The sequence below is a fragment of the Erinaceus europaeus genome, chromosome 16 (genome assembly GCF_950295315.1).
Source record: "Erinaceus europaeus chromosome 16, mEriEur2.1, whole genome shotgun sequence".
NCBI lineage: Eukaryota > Metazoa > Chordata > Mammalia > Eulipotyphla > Erinaceidae > Erinaceus > Erinaceus europaeus.
In genome coordinates this window covers 79,694,428-79,716,592 of record NC_080177.1, presented here as the reverse complement: position 1 = coordinate 79,716,592, position 22,165 = coordinate 79,694,428, and the positions used below count along the sequence as shown (strand labels likewise).

At 48.7% G+C, this 22,165-nt stretch overlaps 1 protein-coding gene across 2 annotated transcripts in view; it reads right to left on the bottom strand.

Annotated features, from left to right (window-relative positions):
* Nucleotides 1-14,986, bottom strand: part of MAP3K9 (mitogen-activated protein kinase kinase kinase 9) — a 63,364-nt gene extending 48,378 nt beyond the window's left edge. For both annotated transcript variants that reach the window (XM_060175541.1, XM_060175542.1), the window contains exons 1-2: nucleotides 14,568-14,986; nucleotides 2,523-2,936 (exon numbers count right to left, since the gene is read on the bottom strand). In XM_060175541.1, the coding sequence (XP_060031524.1) occupies nucleotides 2,523-2,936; nucleotides 14,568-14,904 (751 nt within the window). In that variant the 5' untranslated portion in view covers nucleotides 14,905-14,986. The remainder of the gene's footprint in view (nucleotides 1-2,522; nucleotides 2,937-14,567) is intronic.
* Nucleotides 14,987-22,165: the final 7,179 nt, after the last annotated feature.

The following is a 22,165-nucleotide window of genomic DNA, read 5'->3' as shown; positions in this document are numbered from 1 at the left end:
ATCCCTCTTATTCTGTGGTCTTGTCATTGTTTCCATTTTATAAATAAAATTTTTTTTAAAATAATAATTATCAGGAAAGAGATGCCAATTTTAACATCTGCACTTTTCAAAGGAAAACACCATGGGCTCTCTCTGTTTATCTATATGTTCTAGTTTTTGTGGAACAACAAAATACTACTTAAATAATTTTAAATGTATTTATAGGACTTTACCACTCTGAACAGACATTTTTAGAAAGAGATAGAGACAGAGTCAGAGGAAAACACCACAGTCATGAAGTCCACTGCAGTGGGCCCAGGCTCTGTCCTGGACCAGGTGCAGGATGAAGCAGGTGCCCTATCCAGGCGAGCTGTCCTCCCAGTCCTTAGATGTACATCTGACATTTAGTAAACAGATTCACAACTGCTCTGAACACAGTCTGCAAGACTGCTCAGGGAGGAAGGATGCAGGGAGAGTCAAGTTCCTGGAAGCCACAACACCCTGGGAATCCTTACACCTTACTCTCTGGATAAGGTCGTCAGAGTAACCATAGGCATATACCATTTAGCAAACTCTCTCCACTCTATTACTCCTTTGAAGCAGGAAGGGGCGCAAATCTTCACAGAAAACAGAACAAAGCAATACATTCCAAGTCCCTGCTGATTCAGCCAAGGAAAGAGACTGAGGTTTCCCCAACATACCATTTAATTATATCTTAACACTTATTTTACAGTCTAGTTTATGGACTTTGGATACTTAATGAACATTTACTTCTCAGTTTCCTGTCATTAAACACTAAGCAGTTAAAGCAATTAATGAATTAATACCAACCACCCCTAGGCTACCAGGAGGCTGTAACACTGGCAACCAAGTCACGCTTTCTGCATCGAATTGTTCCCTGAATTACCTCACAGTGTAAACACCTTCCTCCTTTTCATACAGCGCCATCTTGGGTGGGTGCCTCAAACTGTGACATTAAGGTAGAAGTTCACACCAGTTGTGAATACTCGCCTTACCTGTAGCCACACCTAAGAGTAAGACCCCTTTTGCAATTACAGATACACTTCCTTCAAAAGGAAGTAATAATTTACATGTTTTTGCAGAGTTATTAGATTACACATTGAAGAAAACAACCCAACTAACAGTGGGCAAAAGATTTGAATAGACTTTTCCACTAAAGGAGACATACAGAATGCCCACAGATACACACACATACACACACACACACACACACACACACACACACACACACCACGGTCCGTATCATTAGCAGAGAATGCACATTAAGACCACTGAGAGTCTACCTCACAGCTCTGAATATTACTCACATCAACACAACAGGACATAAGAAGCATTAATGAGGATGTAGAGAAAACGGAACTCTAGTCTACTGTTGGTGGGAAAGCAGCCTTGTGTAGCCCTTTATGGAAAACAGTACAGAGAGGCCTTGAGCAAATAAGAATGAAAATATCCTGTGGGGGAGTCGGGCTGTAGCGCAGCGGGTTAAGCGCAGGTGGCGCAAAGCACAAGGACCGGCATAAGGATCCCAGTTCGAACCCCGGCTCCCCACCTGCAGGGGAGTTGCTTCACAGGTGGTGAAGCAGGTCTGCAGGTGTCTATCTTTCTCTCCCCCTCTCTGTCTTCCCCTCCTCTCTCCGTTTCTCTCTGTCCTATCCAACAACGATGACAACAACAATAATAACTACAACAATAAGACAACAAGGGCAACAAAAGGGAATAAATAAATAAAATAAAATATTTTTAAAAAAAAAGAGAAAATATCCTGTGATCCAGCCATCTCTCTCGTAGGCACATATCCAAAGGACATGAAAACATGGATGCACCCCTAGGTGCATAGCTGCATCATTCACGGTAGGCAAAATGTGAAAGCCACCTAAACGCCCACTGGCAGATGACTGGGTAAGGCATGGGATGTATACGCCATACAATACTGCCCTGCAATTTTTTTTTTTTAAAAAAAAGAGAGAGATTGTATTATTCTGGACCAGGTGGGTGGGGCTGGAGGTGATCATGCTAAGTGAAATAAGTAAAGAGATGAAAGACAACTCCAGGGTGGTTTCACTCTTATCTGGAGTATAGATATTCAGAGCACATGCACCTACCAAAATATAGGAGGCCAAACGGTCTCAGAGTTTGTGAGAATTATGGTGGTTATCAGAGGTGTGTGAGGGGGGGCATAGAATCTTGGTTCAACGACTTACACACACGTGTGAGTGTGAAACTATACCCCCTGAAAACTTACGATTTTGCAAGCCACTACTAAATCACTAACTTAAGAAACATGTCGCCTCGTCTGTTAGTATGAGCTCAGGACTAATCTACACCCCCTCATGTTTCTCATTTCTCTCTTCCTAAGCCAGTGTTCCTAGAATGTACCCCACTCCCACACCTCAGCTTGAGGGTGGACTGGCTCTCCATAGTTCCGCTGCCCGCTAAGAGCCCACGAGAAATGCACTCCCAGCCGAGCCATGGACTGCGTGTGAGTGTCTGGAGCCCTTCCACTCCCAGCACCTCATACTCACTGTTGCTGGACTTCAGGTCACGATGGATGATGGGGACAATGGCCTCATCGTGTAAGTAGTTCATCCCTCTGGCAATCTGCACAGCCCAGCTGACCAGGATGTCTGGGGGAACCCTTTTCCCAGATAACACTCTATTCAAAGGCCCTCCGCGAGCAAACTCCATCACCAAGCAGAAATTGGGTTCCTTCAGGCACACCCCCCTGAGGGCAATGATGTTGGGGTGCTTCAGCATGGCAAAGAGTTTGGCTTCCTGACGAACGTTCTCTATGGTCTGGCTGATGTCCTCATCGGGGTCGTGGCGGGCTGCTTTCACGGCGACTTCGTCTCCTATCCAGAAAGCGCGGTAGACCTTCCCAAAGCCCCCTATGCCAATGATCTCTTCCAGTGTTAGCTCAGCAAAGTCAATCTCTAACACTGAGAAAGAGAAGGGAAAAAGAAAGCGGTAAGTCAGCACACATTTTGAAAATGCCACTTAATCACCCATCTACAAACTGGGTGATTAAGTGGCAAACACCGCAAGCTGTCTACTCACTGGGGTTTCTGCTTCCCCCATGACATAGTAAAACTCTGTAAGGGCAGGAAAAGTGATTATCTTGTTTCATGTTACTTGTCCTTCATGAGTAGATACCCAACAAATATCCATGGGGGAACAAATTCCATTTGGAATAGCACTGAATCTTACACCAAGTTCAATTGTTTTCTGTAAATGGAAAGCTGGGGAGATGCTATTTGATGAGACTTAAGTCTCTACCCTGTGCTACCTGATGGGAAACATGTGGTCCAGAGCCAGGGCAGACACAGCAGTCAAGCCAGAGTGTGAAGAGCCTTTTGAGGCGCCCTGAGCAGAGGACTAGGGCAGTCGGTAACTCCCACCACAAGACAGGTTCTACAATGGTGAGAAGAGCGTTCTCAGAGAACAGGCCCTCAGGAATGAGTAGAAGAACAATCAGGCGATGAAGACCAGAGCAGAGAAGGAGAACTCAGGCAGAGAGAAGACCATGAGCAAGAGCCTGGGGCAGGAGACTTCTATGGCGTACTAAGAACTCCAGGGAGTTAAAGGAGAACAGACGCAGTGGGGCAGAAGATGAGGCTCACTGCCCCACTGGGGAAAGACGCAAACAGGGTGGGGGATGGATCCACCTGCCCACACCCATGTCCAGTGGAGAAGCAGTTACAGAAGCCAGAACTCCCACCTTCTGCTGCTCCCCATACCCCCCAAGAGGAGTAACAAATAGGGAAGCTTCCAATGGAGGGGATGGGACACAGAACTCTGGTGGTGGGAACTGTGTGGAATTGTACCTCTGTTAGTTATCTTACAGTCTTGTTGATCATTATTAAATCGCGAATGAAGCACAGGTTCAATCCCTGGCACCATCCGAAGTCTGGTAAAAATAAATAAAAATAAAATTAAAATGCCCTGTTTTCATGAGAGAAACAGTAGACACCAAAGCACTGCTCAGTGCTGGTATGTGGTGGTGGTGGTAGGAGGCCAATCCTGGGCCTTCTGGGGCTGAGACAGGCAAGTCAGATGCACTACCACTGCACTCTCTCCCCGGCCCCGTCACCTGCTTATTAGTAAGCATTCTATTATTTATATATTGGCTAGAGACAGAGAGAAATCTAGAATTCTAGAGAGAGAGAAATAGCTGCCACACTGCTTCCTAGCTGGTGAAGCTTGCTCCCTGCATGTGGGGACTAGGGTTTGAATCTGGGCTCTTGAGCATCATAACACATCCACTGCCCAGCCCTGTAAATGCTTTCAAAGCCATTCTGTTTGAACTGCATTTTACACGGAATAGGGGCTGTGTATCTTTCAGAAGAGGCACGTTGTCAGGCCAGTTCTGGCAGCTCTGTGTAGTGAAAGCTGGAGGGCAGTGTCTGCAGCCAAAGGACCCTCAAAGGAAGCTGCTACAGCTGCCCGAGCACATGAGTGTGAGGTCTGCACCTCAGCAACAGCGAAGGCAGGTGGGATGGCCAAAGGCAGAAGACTGGAAGTTTGGTTTTGGAATTCTCTCCTTGTAGAGGGCCGGGTGGTGGCGCACCCAGTTAGGTGCACACAGTATGAAATACAAGGACCTGTGCAAGGATCTGGGTTCTAGCCCCGGCTCCCCACCTGCAGAGGGAACGCTTCACACGCGGTGAAGTAGGTCTGCAGGTGTCTGTCTTTCTCTCTCCCTCTCTGTCGCCTCTTTTCTCAATGTCTCTCTGTCCTACCTAATAAAATGAAGGTGAAAAATGGCTGCCAGAAGCGGTGGATTCATAGTGCCAGCACTGAGCCCTGTGATGACCCTGGAGGGAAAGGAAGGAAGGAATAAAAGAAGTAAAGAAGGAAGGAAAGAAAGAAGGAAGGGAGGGAGGGAGGCAGGAATTATATCCTTGTAGCCAAGATACATGCACAAGACATGTTACTCCGGCAGGCATCTGGGCCACAGCTGCCATCACCCATGCTCCCAGTGTAACAGCCAAGCACTCATTCACTTTCACAAGTTTCCCTTCATTTGAACTTAAAATTCGTAAACAAACAAAACCCACATTTCTAGTTTCCATTATTATTATTATTTGTTCACCAGAGTTATCACTGGGGCTCATACCTGCATGACTCCATTGTTAACAACAGCCATTGTGTGTGAACAAGAGACAGAGAGGAAAAGAAAGACACCTGCAGCATTGCTCCACCACTCTGAAGCCTCCCGCTGCAGGTGAGGATGGGGTCTCGAACCTGGGTCCTCATACACAGTAGCATATCTGTCTTACCAAGGGAGCCACCACCGCCCATCCCCCCCCCCCCCAGGCTCTTGATTATACAGTTAACTCTGCTGGGAAAGTTTTCCATGGATAGTGTGGTACGGCTATATATCGCTCATTAAAACCCAGATTCTCACATCTGTTCAGTTTCTTTGTCTTGACCTAGATGACTCAGACTCACTCCTTGGGTCTCATTTTAAACATCAGTGTCCTACAGCAACTTTTCCTAACCCCTGACTAAATGAGGTCAGGCCTCCATCAAACACTTCCATGGCAGTCTCTACTTAGTAAGACACATTAAGGTTGTAATTTACTTGCTCAGTGCTTGTCAAGCTGACAAAGGGCGGATTCTGCTTGCCTTACTCACCACCACACTCATCACGACAAACCTTCAGCCAGTAAGTGACCAACAGAGAGAGGTGATTCAATGGTGGGGGGGAGGGTCGGAGGAAATAAACCAAACTCAGATATGGAAGAAAAAAAAAAAGAAAAAGAATCAACTGGACCTCCTGAAACAAATACAGAGAGCAATCACATTTTTTTTTTCTAAACATGAAGAAAACAAAGATGTAACTTCTCAACTTTTGCCAGGACCTAAAGTGGAACTGCCCACAGCTGCCTCTGCCTATCCTCACTCAGTCAGCTCCACTCAGATACGGGCGGGAGTCAAAACAAGGCTTGTACCTAACTGTAGTGCTTTTATGGGGGGGGGGGGAGGGGGTGTTAATATTAGTTTGTAGTTTTGTAGTGTGACTGGAAGTCTCCAAAAAGAAAATTTTTAGAAAAAGATGCCTGGACCGGACCAGCCAAGGAGCTCATTTGGACAGTCATGTGTGCAAACCAAGTTCAAGTCCAGCCTCCTGCACGCTGAAGGGTGCTTCAGTGCTGTGATTCTCGTCTCTCTCTCATTCTCCCTCTTCCTCTCTCCTCTCCCTCTCCCTCTAAATAGAAAATAAAAAGGCAGCTGGACTATACAAAAATCAGTCCATCTGGCCTGTGCAAGCTTGTCACCTCACCCAACACTCTTCCTCAGACCCTGCAGCCTGGCAATCAGCATTCACTTTAAAATGCCTACATCTCCCAGATGCCCTATCAACCAGAGCGCTAGATGCAGATAAGGCACAAGAAAAAGCACACGATTTGGAAGGTAGATTTTTAAATGGAGACCATATTCTTGCTGCCTTTTCTACAATTACAGCTGTAATAGGGTTTTCGGCAATGGTGTGTCAAAACCCAAGGTTAAGCTCCAGGGATGTAGGGAGGAATGCGCATGACCAAGTGGTTGCCTCTAGTTACAAGAGGGTGTTCTAGAAGTCAACAGTTTCCATGGCAACCCCTGACTCTTTGTCCTCCCAGTCAGAGAAGCAGCTACTCACCTGGTGGGTCAGGTCTGCAATGTTCTAGATACTGTTCCAGCTGAGAGTCCCTTCTCCCTGCCCTTCCAGCCCCTTGAAAGATCCTAATTTCCTGTGCTAAATCACTTTCTGCTTAAAATAGCTTGAGTGTTTCTGGGCTCTAAAGTGAGTGATTACCAATTCTTTCCTGAATGAGAAAAATATGCCTATGTTAAGGAGATATTAGAATCTTTCTTGGACGAGCATCTAAGTTATATCAGAAGTCTCCTCACTAGAAAGACTCTTTTTCCCCCCTACCAGTTGTAACACTGGGCAAAAGTATGTACCTATTTCTATGTGCACATCTTCTTTCTTTTTTTTTTTTTGCACATCTTATTTCTTCAACTGAATTTATGAATTCTCCTTAATGGCACGAACTGCTGTATTCTCTCACTTCCCTGGGTCTTACGAGTGGCTGTAAACACACAATAGGTGTGAAAATTTACTTAGGTGCATAAGGATTCAGAAGATGCAACTCAAGGATGAGTGCTGAAAGAACAGCTCCTCAGATGGCATTTCACATGTGACAAAAACCTCTGTGAGGAAGCTCAAGTGCCAGCAGCCTTTCCCGTAATGAAATATAAATTTGCAAGTTCTTGCTGTTTACAGAAGGAAATATCATCATCAGCCTTCAAGAAAAGTGCAGAACAGTGGGGGCTAAGGTGCTCGCTCTTTCCTTTCTTGCTAAGAATTCCCCTTGGGTAAGAAATGAGGCCTTCAGCTGCAGCTGAGAGGTTCTGGGGCTCTTCTGCCCTTCCCTGATTCTATCAAGACCTGGTTTTAAGTAAGAATCAGGTCAGGTTAGACTCTCACACTTTTCAGCTTCTGTAGGAGGATATTTCCAGGAATAACAAGAACAAAACGTGATTCCTGCGCTGGGGAGATAGCTCCACAATTGAGCACAGAACATGCCACGTGTTGGCAGCTGGGATGGTAGCGCAGCAGGTTAAGCACAAAGCGCAAGGATCGTACAAGGATACCAGTTCGAGGCCCCGGCTCCCCACCTGTGGGGGGTGGGGGGTCACATCACAAAGGTCTGCAGGTGTCTGTCTTTCTCTCCCTCTCTGTCTTCGCCTCCTCTCTCCATTTCTCTCTGTCCTAGCCAACAACAACAACAACAATGGAAAAAGATGGCTGCCAGAAGCAATGTAGTCAGTCTGGAAGCTAAAATAAAATAAAATGAAGAACTTGCCATGTGTCAGAGCTGAGCAGTGCTCTGGTTTCTCTCTTTCCACCTCTCTGTCTTCCACAAAAAATAAAAAAAAAAAAATTAAAAAAAGAAAGAAAACCTTATTCATTTCATTTAAATCACAATATAATTACCTCTCTATGGTGTCCTTGGAAACCAAACATATTATTGGCATATTCTGGGGAATTTTGGACAAGTGAACAGTACATAGATCACTCATTTAAAAATCTTAAGTGCAAATGCAAATACATCTTTGTATTTATAGTAGGTACAACAAAAAGAGTGTAAATAAGTAATAACCTTCATGTTTACCTGCTTAAAAACAGACACAACTTGGAGCCAGGTGGTGCCGCACCTGGTTGAGCGCACAAGTTACAGTGCTCAAGGACCTGGGTTGGAGCCCCTGGTCCCCACCTGCAGGGGGAAAGCTTTGCAAGTGGTGAAGCAGGGCTGCAGGTGTCTCTCTGTCTCTCTCCTTCTCTATCATCCCTTCCCTCTCGATTTCTGGTGGTCTCTATCCAGTAAATAAACAGATTAAAAAAAAAAAAAAAACACAACTCTCCATTGCCAGAAACTTTTTAATGCCCAGGAGATGTCTATGTATCTCCCAAGATGGTAAGTTTGGAACTGTATATTTTTCATCTTTCACTAGCAGAGGGAGATGAGAGAGCTCCTGAGTTATTTATACCTATCAGCTTCAAGCGAGCTAAAGACGAATCCCTACACTGCAGGTGATGAAAGCACTGTATAAATGCTAGAAGACTTTAAATAGCACTATTTGCTCTTTATACAAATGTTATGGGACTTTTACTATTGCTCTGAAACCTTTTCATTGTTACAACACTTAGTACTCTCTCCCTTCCCTGTCTTGAACGGCATTTGAAATGAATTTTTCACCTTGAAAAGCAATATTTAAAGCTGGGAGGGAAATGGCACAGCAGTTAGTGTGTTGGACTGAAGAATGTAAGGTTCTGAGTTTGGCCCGGTAGCCTATGTGCCAGACTGAAACTATGCTTCTCTCCTATGCTAATAACTAACTAAATCTTTAAATGGCTTCCAGGAATGATGGTGCCGAGGCCCCTCAATAACCCTGAGAGAAAAACAAATGACAAGGATCCCGGTTCGAGCCCCTGGCTCCCCACCTGCAGGGGAGTCGCTTCCCAGGCGGTGAAGCAGGTCTGCAGGTGTCTTTCTCTCCTCCTCTCTGTCTTCCCCTCCTCTCTCCATTTCTTTCTGTCCTATCCAACAATGATGACATCAATAATAACAACAAAAATAACTACAACAATAAAAAACAAGGGCAACAAAAGGGAAAATAAATATAAAAAATTAAAAAAAAAAAAAAGAAAACCAAGTAACACCATTACTACTATCTCCTATTCATTTTTCTTTTCTGTTTTTTTTTTTTTTTTCTTTAACCAGAGCACTACTCAGCTCTGGTTTATGGTGGTGCTAGCGACTGAACCTGGGGCCTTGCAGTCTCAGGTATGAAAGTTTTTTGCATAAAAGCCTTATGCTGTCTTCAGAGCCTGCTACCTCCTGTTCAAGATCTGATGTCCCAGTACATGACCCAAACTTCATATGGGCAACAGGAAGTATTTTCAGTGGGTCAATTTCATTCTGAATATTTAGAGACAAGAGAATCGGTTGCCTTTATTTTCTATTATTATTATTATTATTTATTCCCTTTTGTTGCCCTTGTTGTTGTAGCCTTGTTGTGGTTATCAGTGTTATTATTGATGTCGTTCGTTGTTGGATAGGACAGAGAGGAATGGAGAGAGGAGGGGAAGACAGAGAGGGGGAGAGAAAGACAGACACCTGCAGACTTGCTTCACCACCTGTGAAGCGACTCCCCTGCAGGTGGGGAGCCGGGGGCTCAAACCGGGATCCTTACACTGGTCCTTGTACTCTGCGCCACATGTGCTGAGCCTGCTGCGCTACCGCCCGACTCCCGCCTTTATTTCAGAGTGACACCACAGGTGCTACCACACCCCCAGGTGGTGCCTGGGCTCTCTCATGTGAGTCAAGTGCAGAGCAAGGTATGCACCCTACCTAGAAAGCTATCTCTGCCCAGCTTTCAGGGGCTGTCTTTCACTAGATCTTCTGATGAATTTTGACTAGAACTGAATTTACTGAGTTAGCTCAGAACTCTTGTTAAGATTAAATACAACAACATAGCATGGCCATCCAATATCATGTTCTTCAAGTCAGTTCTCTCAGTCAGCACAGTTATCCCTACCTTTTCATTATGAAACCTCTAGATGATAAGAATCTATCTAAAGCAGTTTTCGCTACAATAAAATGTATGAGAAAGCCGCCCACAGCATCAAAACGGATAAGGGAGTGTGTTTGTTTGTTTGTTTGTTTTTTTCAATAAATGATGCTGGAAAAATTGGGTTGTTGGTGCAGAAAAATGAAACAGAACCACTTATCTCAATATACATATACAAAATGGGCTAAGGAGGTGGATATCCAACTGGAAGTCATAAAAATCTGTAAAAGACATCAGCAGAACACTCCGTAATATTAGACTGAGAGATGTATTTGCAGACTTGAGTCCAACAGGAAGAAAAACAAATGTAAAAATAAACCAAGAGGATGACATCAAACTGAAAAGGTTCTGCACAGAAAAAAAATCACCAAAAGAAATAGCCCTCTTACTAATGAAGAACAGTATTTATACATCACATGTAGTACAAAGTCACCATCAAACTACGGACACCACCGTCCAAAAATGAAGTGAGGATGTAAACTGACACTTCACTAGAGAAGATAAACAGATGGCACGTCTTGTTATCAGAGAAATGCAAATTAGACAACAATGAAATACCACCTCACACCTGTGAGAACAGCCCGCACTATCCAAAGCACAGAAACAACAAATAGTGCCCAAGCGGTAGGGAGAAGGGGGCTCTGCTAGACTGTCTAGACTGTCGGAAGAATGTGAATTGCTCCAGTCCCTATGGGAAACAGTACAGAGGCTGCTCAAAATATCAAGACCAGAGCTTCCTCGCCATCCAACCAGTCTTCTCCTAGGTGTCTATCCAAAGGCGCCTACCAGAAGAGAAGATACATGTGCGCCTGCGCTCACCGCACGAGCCAACATTTGGAAATGACTCAAGTGCCCAACAGCAGAGATGTGGGTAAGAAGAGGGCTCCGTGAACACCATGGGATGTAACTCAGCTGAAGGTGAAAATGAGATCTGGGCGCGGGACTAAGAAACAAAGCAGGCAAAGGCTGGCTGAAGCATCAGTAAACCTTTGCCCTGTATCAGCAGACTGAAGGACACTAATGGTCAGAGGCCAGAGGGTTACAAGGGAGTTGGGGGCACCCTGTGGTGGAGGGAGGCGGCGCTCTGATGGTGAATGAGGTGTGTCGGCACATATTTGGGGACCTGTCTTGTAGGGCATTTCTCCAGTATAAATGAAGACAACAGTGGCTGGGGAGATGGATGGCTCAACTGGTAGAAGACCAGGCTTCCATGCCTGAGGTTTCTTGTTCAATCTCCGGCATCACATGTGCTGGGGTGATACTCTGGCATTCTCTCTCTAACTCTTTCTCAGATATAATAAATCTTAAAAAACAAAAAATTAAAGCAAGGGGGAAAAAAGAGTAAGTCACAGCAAGTCATGAAGGAGTTTATAACGTAGCAGACTGTTCCGGAGTCGGATTTTCTGCAGGTGCATTCTTCAGAGTACTTCATACTCACTGACGGCGGCTAGTAAAGCCATCACAGGAATACAGGTGTTCAACAACTTCACATAACTCTTCTACTCTGATATGAGGTGTGGGGGTGGGGGGGAAATCACAAAGCTTCACCCATAAAGAATCTTGAAATCTGACATGTTTATAACAACATTGCTTTTTTTTTTCAACACATCCAGCCATTCTTCCAATTTGTGACCAAGTTCATCTTTAACACTAATTCACATATTATGCTACAATCACTAACCTTCATCTCCCTACACCAGTGCCAGACATAGCCCCTCAAAAAGATTTCAAGGATTTTGTCAGCTCCTGGTATTATGATGATCAAAGTGTAGAAACAACCAGTTTGAAACAGAACAAGAGGGCAAGAGAAAGAGCTAGAGATTCAAGCATGAATTTCACAGTCAAAGCAGCAATTTTTTAAAAAGGAGAGTAGGAAAACAAGAAAGATGTAATGATTTTGACATTAAGTAGCAGTACTTTGAAAAATCTTAAATTAAAATGTCATAACTGTGCAGGTGAAAATAAGTTATAGGGTCCAAAAGGTAACTGGAATAAGTGAAATTTTAAAACTAAATGTCAAAGATGAAAACCATAAAAAATATGGCGTAAGTATTTACTACTAATACCACTCCAATAGGCAAGAAACTACGGACCTCCTAAAGTGCAGAGCAGTGTAAACTGCACAGGGAAATATCTGCAGTAGCTCAACTCCTTTGAAGAAAACTGGGTATTTCGTTAAAGAGTGTGGAAACAGAGGACTCCTGGGAAAATGGTGAAAATCAGGACAGTGGAAGAAAAACCCTGGGTATGATCCCAGTGAGATTTGGTAAATACCAAATGTAGGCAAAGTTTTAAGGTGAGAAGGAGGGACGTGTATTGTCTGAGCAGCCTGAGCGTCAAGGACTGGGATTTTGCAACTGTGCGTGTGCTCCTGATGGCTCATGGGTGAATGACATACTTCTCCCTAATTACCTCTCCACCCAGGGCCAGAGGGAAGGGGGGAGAGACCCACCAAGACCCTTCCTGGTACACTATTCAGTGGGTTCCAAAAGACACAACTCCCGAAATACAAGATTAGGATCCAAGAAACCAACACGTTTCAAAGGCACCTTAGCTTCCAGGACTTGAGAACCTGCCCAGCCCAGGAGACACCCCGTATCTCCTCCAAAGCAAATGCCTTTAAGGGGCGGAGGCAGGTGGCAGAAGAGGTCGGGCAAGGGCTCTGATTTGGTGACTAAGGTTAAGGCAGATGACACCAGCCAGCCTGCAACCCCCCAGGGTTTGGGGGTTTGGAAGGGTGGGGGCGCTGGGGAGAGTGTGCAATGGGGCTTCAGGAGCTGCAGCTGAGGTGAAGATGAAGGTTAGAAAGCCCGGTGCAGGCGGGCAAGGCCAGTGGCAAGGCGGGCAAGGCGGGCAAGGCGGGCAAGGCGGGCAAGGCGGGCAAGGCCAGTGGCCAGGCACTCAGACACCCCCAGAGCAGGCACTTCCCCAGCCCACCTAACCCTCCAGGAGGGCTCCCTCCCTCGGAGACCACACACACACAGACTCTCTCCCCCCAGGTCTCTCTCCTCTCTCACACACACACACACACACACACACACACACATCCCCCAAAACCCCACCGCCAAGGTCTCCAGCTCTCTCTGTCTCTCTCTCACACACACTCTCCTAGGTCCCCATCAACCCCGCAGGTCCCCTATACCCCCCAAGACTCCATCCCACATGCCCTAGCCCCCAGCCCCACCAGGGCCCCATCACCCCAGCCCCCCCAGGCCTCCTTCCCCAAAACACAGACCCAACCAGCTCCCAGACCCCCATACCTCCCAAGCCCTCATCTCCCTCAGCCCCCAGGTCTCCACGCCCCCCCAGGACCCAACCCCCTCAGGTCTCCATCCCCTCAGATCTCCATCCCCCCAGGTATCCATCCCCCCCAGGTCTCCATCCCCCCAGGTCTCCATCCCCCCATGTCTCCCAGCCCCCCAGGTCTCCACCCCCCATGTTCCCCACCCCCCCATGTCCCCCATCCCCCCAGGTCTCCACCCCCCATGTCCCCCACCCCCCCATGTCCCCCATCCCCCCAGGTCCCCCATCCTCCCAGGTCTCCCATCCCCCCATGTCCCCCATCCCCCCATGTCTCCCAGCCCCCCAGGTCTCCACCCCCCATGTCCCCCACCCCCCCATGTCCCCCATCCCCCCAGGTCCCCCATCCTCCCAGGTCTCCCATCCCCCCATGTCCCCCATCCCCCCATGTCTCCCAGCCCCCCAGGTCTCCACCCCCCATGTCCCCCACCCCCCCATGTCCCCCATCCCCCCAGGTCCCCCATCCTCCCAGGTCTCCCATCCCCCCATGTCTACCAACCCCCCATGTCCCCCATCCCCCCAGGTCTCCACCCCCCATGTCCCCCATGTCCCCCATCCCCCCATGTCCCCCATCCCCCCATGTCCCCCATCCCCCCATGTCCCCCATCCTCCCATGTCCCCCATCCCCCCATGTCCCCCATCCTCCCATGTCCCCCATTCCCCCATGTCCCCCATCCCCCCATGTCCCCCATCGCCCATGTCCCCCATCCCCCCAGGCCCCCCACCCCCCCAGGTCTCCACCCCCCAAGTCCCCCATCCCCCCATGTCCCCATCCCATGTCCCCCATGTCCCCATCCCATATCCCCCATCCCCCCATGTCTTCCAACTCCCCATGTCCCCCATCGCCCATGTCCCCCATCCCCCCATGTCCCCCACCCCCCCATGTCCCCCATCCCCCCCATGTCCCCCATCCCCCCATGTCCCCCATCGCCCATGTCCCCCACCCCCCCATGTCCCCCATCCCCCCCATGTCCCCCACCCCCCCCATGTCCCCCATCCCCCCATGTCCCCCATCGCCCATGTCCCCCACCCCCCCATGTCCCCCACCCCCCATGTCCCCCACCCCCATGTCCCCCACCCCCATGTCCCCCACCCCCATGTCCCCCACCCCCCCCATGTCCCCCAGCCCCAGCCCGTCGCCTTACGCTGGATGGGCGGGTAGCAGCCGGGGTCGTCGCCGCCGGGCGGGCAGCGGCCGGAGAAGGCGCTGCGCGGGGTCACGTAGTTGCTGGGGAAGATGCCCACCCGCCGGCGCAGCTGCCCGGTCCACCAGCCCTCGTCGCCCGACACCTGCGAGTCCTTGGACAGCACCTCCACCACGTCGCCCGGCCGCAGGGTCAGCTCGTCGTCGCCCGCCGCCTCGTACTCGAACACGGCCGTCCAGAAGGGCGGCTCGGCGGGCGCCGCCTCCTCCTCGTCGTCCTCGTCGTCGTCGGCCGCGGCCCCCGCCGGGCAGCCGAGCAGCGCGCTGGGGGGCTCCATGGAGCGGCCGACCCATAGGGTGCGGGGCCGCCGCCGCCCGCGCGAGCCGCCGCCGCCTATTGTTCATGCGGCCCGCGGAGCGGGGCCCGGCTTCCCGGCGCGGCCGCAGGTAGGGCCCGGGCTGGCGGGGCCGGGGGTGCCGGCCGGCCGGCGGGCGGGAGGGCGGACGGACGGACGGACGCTGCGGCGCCGGGCGCGGCCGCTCACCGCGGCATGGGGGCGCGGCGGGCCCGAGCCCGGCGGTGGCGCTGCCCGGGGGCGACCCCAGCACCTCCGCCGCCCGTACCTGCCCGCGGCCGATGTCCGCCGCCGCCCGCCGGCCGCCGCTCCCCTCAGCGCGCCGCGCCCCGCCCCCGGCGCCGCCGCTCGCCCGGGGCCACCTGACGCGGGCCTGGCTCCGCCCCAGCCCTGCGGACCCGAGGGGGCGGGACTCCCGCCGCGCGCCACGCCCCCTGCGCTCGCCGCCTTCCCATTGGGAGCTGTCGGAGCCCCGCCCACCTGTCTCCCGCCGCACGCCCCGCCCCCTGCGCCCGCCCGCCCTCCCATTGGCCGCTGTCAGAGCCCCAGGCCTGCCTCCTGCCGCGCGCCACGCCCCCTGCACCGCCCGTCTTCCCATTGGACGACTCCGGAGCTCCGCCCCGTAGGCCCCGCCCATTTCCACCCCCGGCCCTGCGGCTCGGGTCTTTGCCCCCCTTTTGCAGCCTCTCATTCTCAAACCCCAAGTCGACCCTTTTCTTTTTCCCATTGGTCCACCGCGGCGCTAACCTTTGGGTGGGAGTTACCTGTCTGTTTTCTGGAAGAGTTCTGCACCTCCAGGCTGGAGGAGGCTGCGGTCTCATTGGATAACTGACATGCGGAGGGTGGGTCTTGAAAGGTAAAGCAAAGCCTTCATTCAGTCCCAAGAAGGCTGGAGGTTGGCTGTTCTCTTTGTTTGCCTGCAGAGGTAGCTTGGAGCTCTGTTGCAGAGCACCTGTTTCCTTCCTTGCTTGCTTCCTTCCTTCCTTCCTTCCTTCCTCTCTTCCTCTCTTCCTCTCTCCCTCTCTCTCTTTCTCCCTCCCTTCTTTCCTTCCTTCCTCCCTCCCTCCCTTTCTTTCTTTGATTTAATCGTGGTTTCCAAAATTACCAAGTTAGAGTTCCACACTGCACCCACCACCAACATGGCAGCATCTGTGTTCTTGATCCTAAATTGAACTTCTGAGAGCAGAGAAGCGAGTTGAGTTACACACACGTCCTCGCAAGCATGCACGCCGCCTACGGGGAAGCGGTTTCTCCTCTAGATCCCTCTCTGGCTGGATTATCCCCTCTTGGATCTGCTTTTGCCCCCAGTCCAACCAGGTGGATCAGCTTCCCCTCCCAGCGGAATAAGCAAGCCTGCATTCCTGTGTCCTCTCGCCTCCTTTTTAAGGTTTCTAACCCACTGGAATACTCCTTAGAAGAACTCCTAAAGCCTCCAGTCTCACCTTTATGAAGACCAGCGCTACTCGCCCTTTCCTGGCTTCTTGAAAAGAAGTCTTTAGAATTCAGAAAGATGAGATTTTGCTGTTAGCAAATTGAAAATTCGAATTGCTCGCCTCTCAGAAGGCCAATGAAACAAGAGTTGGTGCCAGAAATCGAATCAGGTGCAAACAACCTAAGATGGCAGAATCGTGCCTAAAAATATATATATATATATATCTTAAGCTAGGGCTTATTTTAGGGGAAAGGGGACCTGTCCTGCAGTCATCTAGCTGATGTGTTGCTTCCAGTCTGGGACTCCCACTGGAAGCGGTTCTGTCCCGGACTGAATCACTGGAACCTGGTGATCTGTTCCTTGTAAAACTAAGAAACATGTCCTTAAGCCTTACCTTTACCCCAGATGTCTATACAGCTCTTAGTGTAACATTCCTTGATGTCAAGGAACAAAGTAAAATGGACAGAGAGGAGTGAGAAGTTATATGATAGAGAGAGAAAACACAGTGCTTGCTCACTAATAAGATCTTTCCACTGAGGATGGGAAAGCACTCAGTAAAATGGGCTTGATCACCCTGGAGAGACAGACCAACCTAGGTTGGATGGAATTCACCTTGAATCTTGGAAACAACTAAAAATCAGCTTAAGAACCAGAGCAGAATGTACTGACAAGCTCCTGAGTGAGACCTGACCTTTTGCCTAGAGGTGTTTGCTAGCTACCATTTCTTAAACATGCAGAAAGAATGAGACAGGTGGCCCCTACCCTTCCTTCTGTGCTTTATTCTGATCTTAGTAAAGTGCATTTCCATTGAGAAAACTCTTCAATGTTTCAAAAACATGTCAGTGCTGATATTTCTTGTGATAGCTCCATCTCTACCAAGCATTCCGACCTTTTCTTTTTTCTCTCTTGTTTATTGTGTTTTTATTATTGATTTAATAGTGACTGACAAAACTATAGGACAATACGAGTATAATTCCACACCACTCCTGCCACTAAACTTCTGTGAAAGATGAGGCTAATGTTCTGACAAGTTTCCAGACTAGGTTTTGGAAGAGGACTTCTGAGCAAATGCCCTAAATCAATGTTCGTATTCTTATCGAATATAGGGTCAGTGAACTGGAAAATCTATGACTAAGTGTTTCAGTCTGTTCTCTAAAGTTGATTTAAGACAAAACTACAAGCAAAAGAGATCAGAATGGGGTACAAGTGGTGATGCACCAGACTGAGCTCATTTGTTATAAGTGCACAAGGGCTCAGGTTCAAGCCCCTGGTCCCCACCTGCAGGGGGAAAGCTTCACAAATGGTGAAGCAGGGCTGCAGGTGTCTCTCTGTCTCTCTCTTCCTCTCAATTTCTGGCTGTTTCTATCCAATAAATAAATAAAGATGATAGAAAATTAAGAAAAAAAAGGAGATACATCTCCTTCTCTTCTTCCTCCTTCCCCTTCTTTAAGAGAGAGATCAGAACAGTGGAGGAAGAGATATTCTGTGTTAAAACAGACAACTGTAAGGGGTCCAGGTGATGGCACACCAGAGCACACACTCTACCATGTGCAAAGTTCCAGGTTCAAACCCCCAGTCTCAACATGTAGGGCAACTTCATAAGCAGTGAAACAAATGCTGTAGGTGTCTCCCTCTCTATCTTCCCCTCCGCTCTCAATTTCTACCTGTCTTATCAAATAAAGAATTTTCAAAGGTGGGGGGTATAGGATTGGCCTCCAGGAATGGTGGATTTGTCATCCGGACACCAACCACAGTAATAATACTAATGGCAATACCAAAAACCTGTAAGAAGGACTGGGCAGTGGTACACTTGGTAGGACAGGAGCCCAGGTTCAAGCTGTGGAGCAGTGTTTCAGGGGTGCCTCTCTCCCTCTCTCATGCCCCTTCCCCCTCTATTTCTCTCTATCCATATCAAAAGAAAATAGAAAGAAAAGAAAAGGACCAGTGGGAGGGGTGGATTGTGTAGTCAGGGATCCCGTTGACAGCCCTATTGGAAGAAGGAGAGAATGAAGGAGGAAGAGGAGGAAAAAAGAGAGAGAGAGAAAGGGAAAAAAGAATTCATTTAAAATTATTATAAGATTATTTTTGATTAAAAAAAATCTTAATTTGAAGGCAGAAAATTTACAGGGTACATACAGGGAGAGACTTATAGAAAATAAAATGTTAGGAAGTGATAGTGACACACATCAGTAGCCTCTGGAACCCTCCGTTCCACCCCGGTCCCATGGCTGCCAGTTCTCAGCCACATCGCCCCGCCAGATACTCGTCGGGATGCGGCATCATCTAAGTTCATTTCCCACGTCTACGCTCGACCGGACCTGCCAATATACGCGGAGATCTTCGCCCACCCTGTCCAACGCTTGACGTCTCGTCACCCAATCTGGTCCCCTACGCCTACACTGAACTTCTCTGTTCCAGACTCTTGGAAACAGAGTTGGCAGTCAGCTGAGATCAAGAACAAACACCTCATCACAGACCCCTGCGAGCATCAACCCGGCTTTGACCTAGCATGACCTAGTTATGATCGGGCCCTCCTCCATCGCTATCGAACAGGCCATGGCCGGTGCGCCGCTATGTTCCATCGCTGGGGAGCCAGAGACGACCCGAACTGCCCCTGCGGCTCCAGACAGACTATGACCCACATAGTCAACGACTGCCACCTCTCCAGATTCAAAGGAGGTCTCGAAACTTGACATCAGGCTCAACCTGACGCTGTGGACTGGCTACGGAAGAAGGGCAAACACTAGAAGAAGTAGCCTCTCTCTCTCTCTCTCTCTCTCTCTCTCTCTCTCTCTGAAGTGGCACGATTCTAAGTGATGGGCCAATTTTGATAGTCTCTGTCCTCCAAAGAAATTCTGAAGTTTCATCATAGAGTTTTGTGGGGGGAGGAGGGGAGAACAAGATGTAGTGGGAAACAACCCTCGATCCTTCTCTGTTAAGAAAAGCCAACACTGCTCACATGACCTAGATCTTTAGTGCCCTAGCACGTGTTCAGACCCTCCTAAAGAGTCACTCCAAGAAGTCATCCCGTAATTACTTGTTGGATGGGCAGGTGCCAGGAATTCAGAAGAGAAGGGAAGCTCCTTTAGGCTAAAGCTGTCCATCCCGGCGTCCAGGAAGAGGCGCCAAAGTTGGGGTGTGGGAGTAGGGAGCAGTGAGCCCGTGAGCGCAGAGCTGGGAGAGGAGGTGTTTGTTGTATGGACACCTGGTTGAAATGAGGTGGAATAAAAGGCTGAGAAAGAACTCAGAATAGAAAGGTTGAGCCACAGCTCTGAGAGATCTGATAATTACCTGATTCACACTCATAATGAATTGAGTGTTTATAATTATTTAATGTCCAGTTTGCTCACACAAGGAAAGGTACCTGTCTGTCTGGTTCAATGTTCTCCCAGCTCCTAGCTGGTGCCCAGGATCCAGGGACATATTTGGGATTAGATAGCTGGCATGAATACCGGGCTAAGAAGTTGGGGTATTACTTAACAGTTTCCTTAAGTTTTTAAAGATTCTATTTATTTATTTATTTATTTATTTATTTATTTTGCCTCCAGGATTGTTGCTGGGGTTCGGTGCCTGCACTACCAATCCACTACTCCCAGAGGCCATTTTCCCCATTTTTGTTGTCCTTGTTGTGCCGCGGACCACCACAGTGGATGAGCAGCAGGAGGGTCAGGGGTCTCGAAGGCGACCTCCCCGGTGGGTCAGGAGTCGGCGTGAGGGAGAACAGATAGACACCACACTCTATTGGAGGGTGAATCTGGACTCATTTTAATAGTGAAACTGCAGTAGCTTTTATACTTTTTTCAGGTTACATTCAGGTTGCCTAAACAACCAGCTCATAAGGAAGTAGCAATAAGCATCATAGTCTTGTGGCTTTGGCAGGCTATATGTTACTCCCCTTTTACTGTAAAGAATGGGTACAATACTTAGTATCACCCTGTTCTCAGGGGAGGTCATAGCCAGAATTGTTTTTGACTTTTGCTGAGGGCTATTTCTATCATTAATCTTCTATGGGGGGCACACGGATCTTTGCCTAGTCATGGACCACTGCTCATCTAGGTCTGGTACAGTTTAACTATTAATCTTTCTTTGTTTCAATACGTCAACTTGTACCTGGGAGGCCTCAATCTCTGTATTCTTTCTTTGAGGGGCAGGTCATAACATGACTTCTTTTGTCCGTCTATGCTGACCCACCTTCCCCACTTTCATAATGTAACTTTCAAATATGCCCCTGTGTAAGGAAGAGGGGGTGCTTCTGACTCTCCATTCCTACCAGGCACTGCCAAAGCATTATTAATCAATTGTGACAGTATAATTATTTGTAACAATAACGGGGAGAAAATGTGTCGTCCCATTCCCGTCCTCCTGCCCAGCTTCCTTGAAGTCTGAATGCAGGTCTAGAGGAGATGACCATGTCAGGCTCCCTGACGTTCGTGACGGGGTGGCGCATTGCTGTTGTTAGGACAGAAAGAAATCGAGAGAGGAGGGGAAGACAGAGAGGGGAGAGAAAGACAGACACCTGCAGACCTGCTTCACCTCTTGTGAAGCAACTCCCTTGCAAGTGGGGAGCCGGGCGCTCAAACAGGGATCCTTACACCAGTACTTGCGCTTTGCGCCATGTGCACTACCGCCCTGCCCCCAAGATTCTTTTATTTTTGTGTTCATCAGTTGATTGACTCACAAGCACCACGAGGCCCCAAGGTTGATCCCCAGCATCACATACGCCAGGGTAATGCTCTGGTTCTTGCCCCCAGCCCAAGTTATTAATAAATAAGTCTTTATTTTTTAAATTTAATTTATTTATTATTGGATGGAGACAGAAATTGAGAGAAAAGGGGAAGACAGAGAGGGAGAGAGACAGACAGACACCTACAACAATGCTTCAAAACTCATGAAGCTTTTCCCCTTCAGGTGTGGACCAGAGGCTTAAACTCTGGACCTCGAGCACTGTCATGTGTGGGCTCAACCAGGTGTGCCAGCACCTGGCCCCAATAAATAAGTCTTTAAAGAAGAAATATGGGGCCGGGTGGTAGGGCATCTGGTTGAGTGCATGTATTACAATGTACAAGGGCCTGGGTTCGAGCCCCCAGTCTCCACCTGCAGGGGGGAAGCTTTGTGAGTGGTGAAGCAGGGCTGCAGGTGTCTCTCTGTCTCTCTCCCTCTCTATCACTCCCTTCCCTCTTGATTTCTGGCTGTCCTTATCCAATAAATAAAGATTTTTAAAAAAAAGAAATAGATTTTTAAAAATTTTTTTGTTTATTTAAGGAAGGAGACATTAACCAAACCATAGAATAAGAGGGGTACAATTCCGCACAATTCCCATAACCTGATCTCCATATCCCATCCCCTTCCCTGATAGCCTTCCCATTCTCTCTCTCTCTCTGGGAGTATGGATCCAGGGTTGTTGTGGGAAACTGATTTTTTTTTTATTTAAGAAAGGATAAATTAACAAAACCATAGGATAGGAGGGGTACAACTCCACACAATTCCCACCACCCAATCTCCATATCCCACCCCCTCCCCTGACAGCTTTCCCACTCTCTATCCCTCTGGGAGCATGGACCCAGGGTCATTGTGGGATGCAGAAGGTGGAAGGTCTGGCTTCTGTAATTGCTTCCCCGCTGAACATGGGCATTGACTGGTCGGTCCATACTCCCAGTCTGCCTCTCTCTTTCCCTAGTAGGGTGGGTCTCTGGGGAAGCTGAGCTCCAGGACATATTGGTGGGGTCTTCAGTCCAGGGAAGCCTGGCCGGCATCCTGATGACATCTGGAAGCTGGTGACTGAAAAGAGAGTTAACATTTTAATGAGGAGAA